Genomic DNA, 13,462 nt, shown 5'->3' with positions numbered 1-13,462 from the left:
GTGGCCAAGGCATCCTGTCCTTGTTCAAATGGTTCTTCTGTTACTGAGGAAACCTTTGGAACACTCTTCTGGAATTGTCTTCAGGACCCATGTTTTGAGTATTTTATTCGTTCTTTCAGGTCAGATCAGACGGTTTAGAGGACTCTAAGGAGGCACGTCTGCTGACTGAGCTGTTGGATAACTATGATCAACCCAGTGACACCGTTTTCAGTCACAAAGAAATGACCACAGATTTCTTGAGTTGGCTGTAAACCGAAGCAGAGGCCTCCTTAGGATATGTGTGATCTCCCTTGGGGAGTGATGATTTGAGGGATACAAGATGTTTATGGAGATGCGATTATCAGAGGTTAAAAGACAGTCAGAACCCACAGTGACTTCATTTATCAATATTAGCAATCTGAGCTGCACTTACGTTTTGTTGGTGCACATTGGGGACTGAATTAGCTGCTCGAGGCAGCATATGGCTGCTAGAAGGATTTCTTGTGGTCCTTTTATTGCGTCCCCACCGAGTGTAAAAAGCCTATATAATTAGGCAGACTTTAGGCTTGGTGGCCATATAAGTTAGCCCCAATTGTCCTATATCCACCACTCATGGTGTTCATGTTAATCCCATGCTCTCTGAAGGCATTTGGGCTTCTGATCCCTGGTGTTCATGCTCTTTTGTCCCAGGAAACTTTGAATAGAAGGCATCCTTCTGCTCAAAAAACCCTCAGGGTATTTCATGTGCCAGTTCAAACGCCCTTTAAGCTACTCTCAGCTAAAAATACTTCTTCCTTTTCCTGAATTTTTATAATATTTCCACAAGCCTCCCCTTGCACTCCTGATCAGCTGTCTTCTGTTGTAGCTCTTTGTGAAGAGTCCTCATCTCCTTTCCGAGGGTGTCTCCTTGACCTTGGGGAACCGAGGCTCTGGCTCTTCAAAGAGACCCACTCGCTTTTGGAAACAGCAGAAAGTACTAGCAAGTGTTTGAACCTCTCCCTTCGTACTTTCTCCTCACTTCTCCACCAGCCCTGATCGCCTTGACTTAGAGCTTAGTTTTGGGTTCTGATGCTTCTTACGGACTCTGCCTAGTTTTGAAGATTCTCGTCTTACTCACCACAGATCTCTGGGGTTGACCTGCCTGGTGCTTCAGTAACTCTGTTCATTCGAGACCTTGATGACCGATTTCTGCTTCTCACTATGGGATCCGGGGCTCTGTCCACCTCTTATCTTGAGGCTGCTACCCGGAAGGAACCACACTTATGGTCATGGGAAGAACTGGGATGGAACTGAGGATGGGAGTCCATGGAGCATGCACCTTTGTTGCCACCTAGTACCTAGCACTGTTCTTTTATGGGCAGAACCTTGATAAAAATCTGTTGATGGAATGAATTAAAAATGAAACTATGGTTCTAGCAGCATCTCCTGACGTGGAAGGACGTTTACTCAGCTAATATTGGGTGTGCTTCCTCAGGTGAGGCACCATGGTGGGCGCTGAGGATTCAAAGATGGCAAGGTGGAGGCTCCTCCCTCAAGGAATTCACACTCCACTGGAAGTCCAGAGTTAGAGAAACGTCTGGGTGGTCAACTTGGACAGAGATGGTAGAGAACCTATGAAAGTGTGGGCTTTAATCCCAGGTCCAGTTCCAAACAAATCCTGAATATGTAGGGGAGTTACAACCTCTGAGCTGGAAAAATTCCTGAGAAAAATCGGAAAACTTAGCTCTTGAGTCTTGATGCTGGCTGTAGAACTGTGGCTTCTGAGGGGAGGGGAGGAGCCAGGTGAGGGATTTGGCATGGGGGCAAGTGGAAAACCCACGTGAGTCATGAACCGGTCTCCCAGGGCTGCCCCTTCTACCCTTGGGTTAAATTTTTCTGGGATACTGGTTAGAAAAGGAGGGTTTTTTTCATATGGGAATTAAAAACATTGCACGTCCTCCTGGAGATCAGGCTCTTTTATCGGCATAGCGCAACTTGTAAAATAATGAAATCCGTTCTGATGTGCAACTGAAGTTCTGAATCTTTTGGAGACGGGGCCCCAGCCTTACCAGTAAACTGAGCTTTTACTTAACATCACAGATGGCATGGTCAGCAGTTTTTGATTATGAAGCAAGCTCTACAAAAGTAGAACAACCAAAGTGATCTTCCTCTGTATTGAACTGTACGTTATCTTTCACAGCATCTCTTTGGAGAGGCGGCCTTGAGGGCTGGAGTAAGTAGGTTATCCTCTCATCTAACCAATGCGAGGGGCTTTGGCTGCTGTGAGTGACACTGGCCCAGAGCCGGGTGGACGGAAATGTGGGTAAGTTGCACTTTGAGGTCTGGGTTGCTCTTTGTCACTCTGTCTCCTGCCGTTGTCAAGCACAAGCCAGCTGCCACCTCCAAAAGCTGCTACCCGTGGGGAACACTGTCCGGAGCTGTTGACATGCTGTGTGTCAAGGCGGCGTGGTTCAAAGCAACAATTCCAGTAAGTATTAGGCTCTGCTTGGAATGATGACGTGGAATTCTGGATAAAACACTTGTAATTCTGGATAAAACTTATTTCTCTTTGTTTCATTGTAGGAAGACCGCATAAAAAAATACGATTATTAAAAAAGAAAACAAAAAGGCTATTTATGGTAGGCTATAGGGTCTCTTCCTTTTTCATGCTTCTACTTGTTTGATGCTTTTTTCCTTGCATTTTAATTTTTCTCGATGGTCATTAAGTAATAGTCAGGGGGATGTTTCTGTGACATTTTACAAACGCTATTCATGGTTTACCTTATGCAATTTCTTTTATCTTATTTATAGAAAAACTGCAGATTCAAGGACAGCTTCTGTCCTTCTTCATGGAAGATGTTTTTGGTCAACTCCAACTACAAGTTCGCAGGGAAATACACTTTGTGGAAGAGTTTCACAGCCTTAGGCAGAAACTGAGCCGCTGTCTAAGTACGCACTGCAAATACCGGGAGTTTGATCCTGGAAACCTACCTAGAAAACAGCATGTAGAGAGCTGTCTCCACACCGAGGGGTGAGTACAAAGGGCTTGTGGTCCAGATGGAGAATCCTTCACCAGGGAAACAGCATCAACTCATAATGGCACTGTTCACGATTTCTTAAGGAATAGCACATAAAACATATTGAAGAGAGGTAAAATAACATGGAAAGCTCCTCAAAAAATGTTTATTTTTTATCATGCCCTCTTTATATGATTCCCAAGTAATTCCTTCATTCATTTAATGAATATTTCTTAGGCACCAACTATGTGCCGAGCGCTATTCTAGGCTGATACTGCTTTCTTCCTCTCTCTGTTTCTTTCCTTCTTTCTTCCTTCCACCCTTCCTTCCTTCCGCCCTCCCTTCCTTCCTTCTTTCCTTCTTTTTCTCTCATATTGATGAGAGATTTTAGATTGCCTTTTTCTTATTTATTTATCCAATTTTTTGTAGTTATATTCTTTTTAAGTCATAGTCACAGTCAAAACTTAAACAACGGCATATGTCTTCTTTGATACCTGAATTATTTGATGCTACAGTATGGTCGCGGCCACCATAAGTAATGGGGAATTAATTAAGAAAGCAAAAGTGACCACATTTCTCTGAAAACATCCGTAGTAATAAAGACAAGTACAGAAAAAAACCCCCCAAAACAAGCATAAGCCAATATCGGATTTGTGCAATATTAGGTGACTTTCCTCTGTGACCTTGTCTGGGTTCCAGGCATGCTTTCTGCTGCCCCCTGGGCTGGGCCTTACAGGTGCGCACAGGTAGGGGGGTGCTGATGACTTCAGTCCTGGGGGTGCCCAGTGGAAACGAGCTGCCTACCTTTGGGCGTCATGGTCATTGAGACTTCAACGCTGGGCAGTTAGAGGTGGATTTTTATCCTTTAAGAGTTAGGATGTTTTTTCCTTTTTTTTTTCTTGTAGTCCATGAAGTGCTCAGTAACTCAGATTCCGGTCCATGATACAGAGAATTTTTATGAGGGTTAGGTGGTCAGATAGGTAATAAATTTCAACAAATTTACGTTGTCTTTTTCTTTGGTTGGTTTGATTTAAGTTGTGTCCTTGTTTAGGACTTGGGTTGCGTGGCTTTTCATAAGCTGTCCTATTCCACTAAGGTGACAACAACAAGAAAAATTACAAAGCGGTCCCTCTTCGTAGAACACAGAGAGAACGCCCGGGGCCGGTGCCCTCGCCTGAAATAGAGGGAAGATCATTGCCCCTCTGTGCTTTATTGTGTACTTAACCTATGAAGTCACCTCATAAGACCGTGAATAGTATTAATGGTCTTAGATTAAATCGTTACACAATTTTATATTTCACTTTGCCCCCAGCTGGTTAGGTTATTATTACCCCAGTAAGAGTTTTCACCAGTAGACCCGGAGGGGAGAACAAACCCTCAAGGACTTAATGTTTGGGGAGATGGTGGGATGGTGAGGGTCCCTGCAGGCGACAGTGGAGTCCTCTGAGGGACAGCAAGCTTCTTCATGTCAGCATCTGCAGACAGGATCCTCTTCAGGCTTTTTTTCTTTTCTTTTTTTTTTTTTAAAGTACTTTCGGTTTCTCTTTCTGCTGGAGATCTTAGTTCCTCTGTGTGGGTGCTGTCCAGGCATGAGCCATCTGATTTAATTTAATGTTATCCTGATGAAGTTTGTTAATGACGGCGAGGCGCTGGAGGAAATCTTTGCCTGACACAGTACTGTGTATCTGGACACTGGAGCCCCAAAAGCCACGTCTGTGTTTTGCCCTTAATTCCGTTTTCTTGGGTCGAATAGCCAGAGAACAGATAACGACAGCGATAACAGATCCAAGCAATGTTCTAGATGAAAACTGACAAAGCGTAGAACTGCCTGGGAACTCTGGTTTTCCTCGGTTTGTTTTTGGAGGAGCTTTTTCCCACGGGACCTCGGTCTGTTAACAGTGATGCTTCTTTCAGGGCCACACAGCAGGATGGGCGCCGGGTGGCACCTGTCACGCTGGTTGTGGCGGCTTTCCAAAGCGGCTGGCTCCCCCTTCTGGCCGAATGCTAACACATCATCCAGTCGCCCTGGCACAGCCTCCCTCCTGAAGCCGGCGCTGTTGGCTTCTGTTCCCGTCTCTCAAGCTCTGGGGTACACCAGCCACCTCTGGGGAGCTGCAGAAGAGACAGTCAGAGGACGGGCCTGAGCTCTGGCAAGCCTCTGCAGACGTTGCTTTAGGGAAATACGTGCTTGCCTTGTGTTTAATCTTTTGGCCAATCAGAATTTTATATATTTGGCAACAGAAACTGGTGTCTGTTTAATATAAATTCACTGAGCATCTGCCTAGGTGGAATTCTACACTAGTGGTTGGGGCAGGGTTTAGCATGGAGAAGCTATAAAATATGAACTAGGCAGCACTAACTTAGCTGTGATATTTTCTTAATAAAAAATGGGCACTAAATATAGTCAATATATAAACAGCCAATATTTAGAAAATAATTACACTTGCTGTATTTCCTTTGTTGACTTGGTATTGGGGCTGTTACAGGAAAAATGCATAAAACACAGACCTTTGCCTCTAGGAGTTTTACAGTGTGTGTGCGTGTGTTTGTGCTTGTGTATATGTGTGTGTTTGTGTATTGTGTGTGTGTGTGTGTGTGTTGATAGGAGGATTCTAGGTGGAAGGAAGGGGAGTGCCAGGTAACTTCACAAACAGTTACAAGAGGAGGACAGGAGACGTGCTGTCGGGACAGTCCTAGCAAAGCTCTGGGGATTTGGAGCAGGAATGCTCACGTCTGGACAGACCAGGAAAGGTTTCAAGAAGGAGGGAGGGGCTTTGAGAGGGGCCCTGGATTCTGTGGGTTCTATTTCCACAGAACCTTAACATATTTCAAAACTGGTCCAAGCCTTCTTGCACGATCTGGAAACAAGAGGAAATGGCCCAACCCCTGTTTCCAGCATCCAGAACTCTCGGCTAACGTCCAGGTTAGCGTGATACTATAGGCTAAATAGGATGTCGAGGGTTTGATTTAAAAACCAGCAATGCATTCGTCATGTTGTTTCCAGAGCTAAATGCTATCTGAGTTCAAAACAGTTGACTTACATACAGAATTTTGGCATATAGTCCACTCGCTTACCACCGTATGTATTTGGGATTTGAATTAACGCCAACAATAAAGCGTTAGTGTGTGCTCTTCTGAAAATCATTTTTCCCCTCAAAACTTGGAAAAACAAAAAAAGCAAAATATATGATACAGATTGCTCTGTATAATTTGTAGAATCCAACAATTATTTATTTTGTATCTTAATACGTTGAAGACACTTGTAAGGATTACTATTGTTCTTTATAATTTGTTACCTTGTAAAGGTATTTTTAAATGTTCTAGTTCTACGTGGATATTTTATTTCTGTTGCCACTTTTTAATGGACATCCAGAATTGTTAAACAAAAAAGATTACTATGCTAAAGACACAAAGAGATTTTAATTTTCGATAATACCTTTGCAGATCATCTTCTGCCCTATTTTACCAAAAAGGCTTTCACTCTGGGTGAATTTGTTGATTATACACTGAACTAACTGGAATTTTTCATGTATCAAGAGCAAAGTACTAAATTCCTCCTTTAAAATTGACAGTGAACTTCCTTGGTGTTATTTGGACCATTTGGGTCAGGGAAATATTCCAGTCTCGGTGATGGAATACTGATGTATTGTATGACCAAATCTCATTAGCTTGGGGGTATAACCTGAGTTATATCTGAGTTATCCTTGGTGGGGGTTTTGCATCATCAGAGAAAAAACTTAAAAACTGAGTCTATACAATCAGGAATTAGACAATGGATCACATGCTGTCAGCTGGGCGTGATCAGTATTTCTTCCCTTGTTGCAGTTCACATGGAACCGTCAGATCACTGGCTGTAGAGAATGGCACAACTCTTCTGACATTAATACCACCAACCAACAATTGGACATTTCTAGGCTTTAGCTTTCTTAGTTCAAAATTCAGATACAAAATTAAAATGTCCGTGGCAAGTAAATAGTCCTGGTTTTTCCCCTTATTTGTTCTTTTCCAGATAACTTGGTGCCACTTATTACTATGTGATGAAGGCAAGGAAATACATAATTATCCACATTTTGAGGGCTGATGGATTTATACTTGATGGGCAGCCACTGTGTGGCTGGGACCAAGGGTTTTTCTTCCCTTCTTTCATTCCTTATTTCTTCCTTCTTCCCTCCCCCATCCCTCTTTTCCCCAAACATATTTTCAGAATATTCCGTGTACCTTCTCTAAGGCAATTTGCTAAATTGTCAATTTGCTAAATGGCCAACTTTTTGAATCCATTGTTTCTTTTACTTATTTGGGTTTCATTGATTGGCTTTTATTTTATCTTCATATGAGAGAATTCCTTCTTTTTAAGGAATATTCTAATTTGTCTCAGTTCCACATTCCTGCTTTTGGAATTGGAGACTGACAGTAGAGAGAAAGGGGACTGGGGGAATAGGGGAGAGTCAGAAGAAGTGAATATTTTTGAATATGCAGAATTCTTAGGAAGACATGTAGCATTGGTATATTCTTATGCACGGAAAGAATGCCTTTGTAAGAATTCTCCAAAGTCAAGATGCATTCAAGTATATGTACCAGTTTCAGTACTAGAGAGACACTAGCTGCTATAACAAATCCTCCCACAAATTTTAGCAGCTTCCCATTTTAGAACTTTATTTCTTACTCATGTAAAATTTCAGTTGGGATTTTTCTGGATGAAGTGTCTTTCCTCCACATTATGACTCAAGGATCCAGGCACCTTCCACATGGCAGCTCTGCCTTTCCCCAGGTCTTTTGCATTCAGCCAGGCCAAGGCGGATGAGGGCAGGAAGAGGACATATCAGCTACTTATAAGCCTTGCTCCCAGAGGACACCTTGCATTCTGCTCATATTCCATTGGCACGAACGGGTTGCACGGCCACAGGAAGTGCAAGGAATCCTGGGAAGTGTAGTCTAGCTGATGGCTAGGAAGAAAATGAAATAGATTTTGACTAATAGCCAGCAGTCTAGCTATCCAAGAACTTTTCACTGTATATTATATGACCAGGGCCATGCTTAGCTTATAGGGTATGTTGGTGCAAATTAGAGAAAGGATATAGCTTTGTGTGAGCATGGGGTAGTGAACGGAACACCCCCTTAGACTGAGCACTCGTGCGCCCTCATCTGGACAATGGTACAGGGCGGTTCTGTTCATGAGTGCAGTCAGCGAATTGTTTCTCCTTATGAATATATTCTTCTCATGAATAAGAGTGGAACTGAGGCAGATGAAAGTTGAACTTTCCTTGAAGTGGTGTTATAAGGACAAATGAAAACCCAATCAACTGAAACTAAATGGTTAAAAGAAACAGGTAAATGTTGTGATTTGACTTTCTGAAAATCGGCTTACAGCAGCTTGGGCTGCTTCCGTATTTCCAGGTCCTGTGCTGGTGCTGGGTAGGAAAGGCCAGTACAGTTCTGTCCCTACTCTCCAGGGCCTACACTCTTCCTGGGAGTGGTGTCAACAGAGAAGGTCAATGGACCACGAGCTGCGACGCCTGGGAAGGCTGAGTTTAGGGTCTCACGAAGTCACTGTGGAAGCACAAAGGAGGATGTCATTAATTCCGTCTGCTCCGGGGCTTGGGGTGTGTGCAGGGAGAGACTCAAAAGGGTGTTACTGAAGGAGGCGATGACTGAGTTTAATTTCTGGGGAATAAGGGGCAGGAATGGCAGGGGAGAAGCTTGAATAAGGGCTTGATGGTATGAAACACCATCCCGTATTCAGGAAACTGGATGTAATTGGGTATGAATGTAAAGTGGCTTGGGGAATGTGAGGAGGAGGCTGGTTGGTTGGATTTTAGCCAGGAGATGCTGATGGGGGCCAGGTGACGAAAGGCCTGGTAAGACTGGCTAAGGAGTTTGGATTGCATCCTGAAGAAAATGGAAAGTCGTTGGATGGCACAGCACAATGAAATATTCTATGTTTTAGGACGATCTCTTTGGTGACCGTAGAGGAGTGTAGATAGGGGTGAGACTCGAGGCAGAGGAGTCAATGAGAAGAGCCTTGAAATCATGCGCCTGGACTAAAGGGGTGGCACACTCTGGGACGAGCCCACGCTTTCTGCTCAAGGGCTGGCTGGTAGTGGTGTCATTCACTGAGTGCAGAGGCAGAAGGCCTGGAGGAAGGTAGGCAAGTTGCTTTAGACCTGCTAAAAGTTTGAGGAGTCCATGCACAAGGATAATCATGCATAGGATGTATGCTCTCCATGGGTGTTTTGTGTATTTGTAAAATTTATGATGCATTTATTAACAGATTTGTTGACACATAATCAGCATACAATTAACTGAATATTTGAAGTGTGTAATTTGGTAGTTTTGACTTGTATACACTTGTGATACCATCACCACAATTAAGATAATAAACACATCCATAACCCCACAAAATTTCTTTGTGTTTCTTGGTAACCCTCTCCCTGTTTGCCCCGTCCCTCTGGCCCCAAGGAACCACTGATCTGCTTTCTGTCACTATAGCTATGTCTGCATTTCCTAGAATTTAATGTAAACGGTATTATATGTGTTATACTCTTTTATGTCTGGCTTCTTACATCCAGTGTTATTTTGAGATTCATTCATGTTGTTGAGTGTATCAATAAGCCCTTCTTTTTGATTGCCAAGTAGTATTCCACTGTAAAGATATATTTCCATTTATTTCTCTATTCACCCATTGATGGATTTTTTTTTCCAGTTTTTGATCACAAATAAAACTGCTATGAATATTCACATACAAGTCTTTGTTTGGGTAAATACCTAGGAGTGGAATGGCTGGATCATAGGTTAGGTGTGTGCCAAACTTTGTAAGAAACAGCTAAACTGTTTTCCAACATGGTTGTGGCATTTTACATTTCCACCAGTCATGTTGCCCAATATCCTTGCTATCACTCGCTGTGGTCAGTGTTTACAAATGTTAACCAGTGTGGCTGGAACCTAGTGGTATCATATTTGTTTTCGGTTTGCATTTCCCCAATCATTAACGAGATAGAGCATCTCTTGATTTGCCTATTTATCATCTATATATCTTCTTTGCTGAAGTGTCCAAATATTTTGCACCCCCAGCCCCCTTTTTAAAATTTGATTGATTGTTTTCTTACTGAGTTTTGAGTAAGTTTGTTTTAAAACATATTCTGGATACAAGTCCTTTGTTAGATATATGATTTGCAAATATTTTCTCCCAGTCTATGACATCTTTTCATTATCTTAACAGTGTATTTTGAAGAGAAGAGATTTTAAATTTTGTTGATGTCCAATTTATCAATGTTTTTCTTTAATGAATCATGCTGGCGAGCTGTAGGGAGGCCGAGGGAGAGCGCAAAGATGGCATCTCCTGGCCTATGTTCCCTGAGAGCACCTCCATAGCCTTTAGATTTGTGGTAAATCTGAAGCCTGTACTTAGGCTGAAGCTCCAGGTCAAGTAAATGGCCTTTTTCACAGGAAGACTGGGCTGTGTTTTGGTCTGCTGTCTGTGCCATGCCCTGGAGATGATAACCTGTCAAGAGCTGTCTCTCTGATTTTTCCTTTTCACAGGGCCCAGAAACATGAGGCTCCATGGACAGACACCACAGCTGGTGCCCACGGTGTCCCCTGTGTGGACCGTGCAAGCCTGCTGGCTTTAGCGGATCAGTGGGTGTGCTTGGTAATTTTTCATTGAATATCAGACATTATAAATTTGACCTTATAGGGTCCTAGATAATTTTTGTATTTCTGTAAATATTATTGACCTTTGTTCCAGGACACAGGTAAATTATTTGAAAGCAGTTTGATTCTTTCAGATGTTGTTTTCAAGTTTCGTCAGTTAGGACCAGAGCCTTGCTTAGCTCAGTGCTCATTTTGCCCCGTGCTGAGGCAGCATGTTTCTGTCAGCTCTACCCAGTTCCCTGTGGCTGCTGTTTCCCCTCTCCTCTTTTTCCTCCTGCTGCTTCTTGCAATTTACTTGTTTAAAAAATCAGGTTATTTGTCTTACAGAGCTTCTCATACTCTATATTTTTCTGATTGCATTTTCATCGGTTCACTTAATATATTCTTTTATTTTTTTAAGTAATTTTTCTTTTTAAAGATTGGCACCTGAGCTAACAACTCTTGCCAATCTTCTTCTTTTTTTCCTTTCTGCTTTTTCTCCCCAAATCCCCCCAGTACATAGCTGTATATTCTAGTTGTGGGTCCTTCTAGTTGTGGCACGTGGGATGCTGCCTCAACGTGGCCTGACAAGTGCTGCCATGTCTGTGCCCAGGATCTGAACCAGCGAAACCCTGGGCCCCTGTAGTGGAGCATGCGAACTTAACCACTCGGCCACGGGGCCGGCCCAATATATTCTTTTCTTATTTCCCATAGATTAGTAATTACATATAGAGACTAGATCAGATTCAGTCTGAAGATGCTTTAAAGATTCCTGTAGATCTCAAATACTCTCAGACTGTATAGGGAACCTATAATTGCTTAGTTGAATTCATAAAATAACATACCTAATTGCTGGTGATCAACGTTGAAACTGAGAAAAAAAATTTCTTCATCTACTTTAATCAACATTTTGAGAGCCTGAATAGTAATTGGTAATTAGAGAGATACATTTCTTTATATTGATTGTATATAATTAATTGTAAAGTCTGACAAGTCTTGGCAAATAGAATATTTGTGTTTCCATTTCTTATAGCATACCTGATAAGTAATTTGTATCATCAATTGCAACTAGCTTATCTACTTGTGAAGCATTGCCAACTATTTATCCTTCTAATTTCAAATATTTTTCTAATTACAATTGGTTAACTGATAAAACTAGAAGTAGGAAGTGAGACCAACCCTGTTCTGGTGTTTCCTTAACTGCGGAATCCAAAACCTGTCTTCAACCATACCAATAATCTCATCTTGTGGTTGTTGGAAGAATTAAATGAGATAATACAGCAAACGATCTAGCATGCAGCAGTTCTGCAAAATTGCCAGTGTCTTTCCTTACTGCTTTCCACACACAGAATACTCATTTTCTTCCAAATACGTTTTCTCCACAATTTCCAAAGGAGTGGTTCTCTTAAACAATCAAATACCTTTTTAGTGCCTAATGCTAGTGTTGACTTCCATAATGTGTATAATATACAGTAGTACTCTGATTGACAGGTAAAGAGACAATTCGTTCCTGGTAAATACGTTTTCTACTTTTATTATAGAATCTCCTTGTTGACAAATTCATTCTTTGGTTAATGATATATAACTTCTCCGTCAAATTGTGGGCACAGCTCTATCACTTCATGTGCTAAATTGCATGGACTTGTTCTTTTTTTTATTGAGATATAATTGACATATAACATTATATTAGTTCCAGGTGTACACCATAATGATTTGATATTTGTATCAATTGCAAAATGATCACCACAATAAGTCTAGTTAACTTCGTTGCATGGACTCATTCTGATACATGATAATTATGCTGAGGATTTATAAAGTTATGCTATCATAGTATCTTTTTGTATTTAAGGTATTTAGAACTCTTCCTAGTTTTTTTTCTATGATTGGAAAATGGAGAAATGTTTTATGAGGGTCTAAGATTATTGTAGGTAAGTGAGATTATATTCACTTATTTATGTCAGATGATTCTGCTAGTTATAGAGAATAGAAAAATGGCATCATGCTTGCAAACTCTTCTGATACATATTTACTCAGGTACTGGTTATCCACCATTTGTTTTTTAAAATTAAATGTCTGACTATGAATTTGGTTTTGAAGAGACACTGGTTTATAGTTTAGTTACTCTTTCCTTCTTTCATGCAACCTCCTTGGTTGCAAATATAGTCACGCTTTAATTTAATTTAATTAACTTATTTTTTGAAGTTTGTTCTTTATTGAGGTAACTGGTTTATAACATTATATAAATTTCAGGTGTACATCATTATGTTTCAATTTCTGTGTAGATGACACCATGTTCACCACCCACAGACTCATTGCCATGCATCAGCACACAGGTGTGCCCTTTTACTCCTTTTGTCTTCCTCCCCGCCTCCCCTCTGGTAAACACCAATCTAATCTCTGTAGCTATGTGATTGTTTGTTGTTGTTGTTTTTATCCTCCAATGAAATCTTGCCATTTGTGACAACAATAAACTAATTTTAAAATTTTCTTTCTGACTTTCCTTTAAACCTTTCTGGTCTCAGTGTTTCTGTGTTAACGTCCTAGTGCCCACACTTTCACCAAGCTGACATTTAATTTTTTAAAAATTTATTTTCAAAACAGGCTACACTGATATACTTTTCTCAATTTTTATTTTAAATGCACCTCAGAGGCTGGCCCCGTGGCCCAGTGGTTAAGTTCCCGTGCTCCGCTTCCACGGCCTGAGGTTTGGGCGGTTCGGATCCTGGGGACAGACATGGCGCCGGTCACCAAGCCATGCTGAGGCGGCATCCCACACAGCACAGCCAGAAGGACCTACAACTAGAATCTACAACTATGTACTGGGGGGGCTTTGGGGAGAAAAAGGGGGAAAAAAAGGAAGA

General features: G+C 41.6%; 1 protein-coding gene across 1 annotated transcript; it reads left to right on the top strand.

Moving 5' to 3' along the window:
* The first annotated feature begins 2,275 nt into the window (after nt 1–2,275).
* Nucleotides 2,276–13,388, top strand: IL26 (interleukin 26). Its single transcript, XM_070494801.1, is given in 5 exon segments — nt 2,276–2,446; nt 2,542–2,554; nt 2,557–2,609; nt 2,781–2,989; nt 10,512–13,388. Coding segments are annotated over 5 exon segments (570 nt in total). The 3' UTR covers nt 10,636–13,388.
* The last annotated feature ends 74 nt before the right edge of the window (nt 13,389–13,462 follow it).

This window comes from Equus asinus, chromosome 22, assembly GCF_041296235.1.
Source record: "Equus asinus isolate D_3611 breed Donkey chromosome 22, EquAss-T2T_v2, whole genome shotgun sequence".
Lineage (NCBI taxonomy): Eukaryota > Metazoa > Chordata > Mammalia > Perissodactyla > Equidae > Equus > Equus asinus.
Note: the sequence above shows the minus strand (reverse complement) of the source record. Positions and strands in the feature narration are given on the sequence as shown.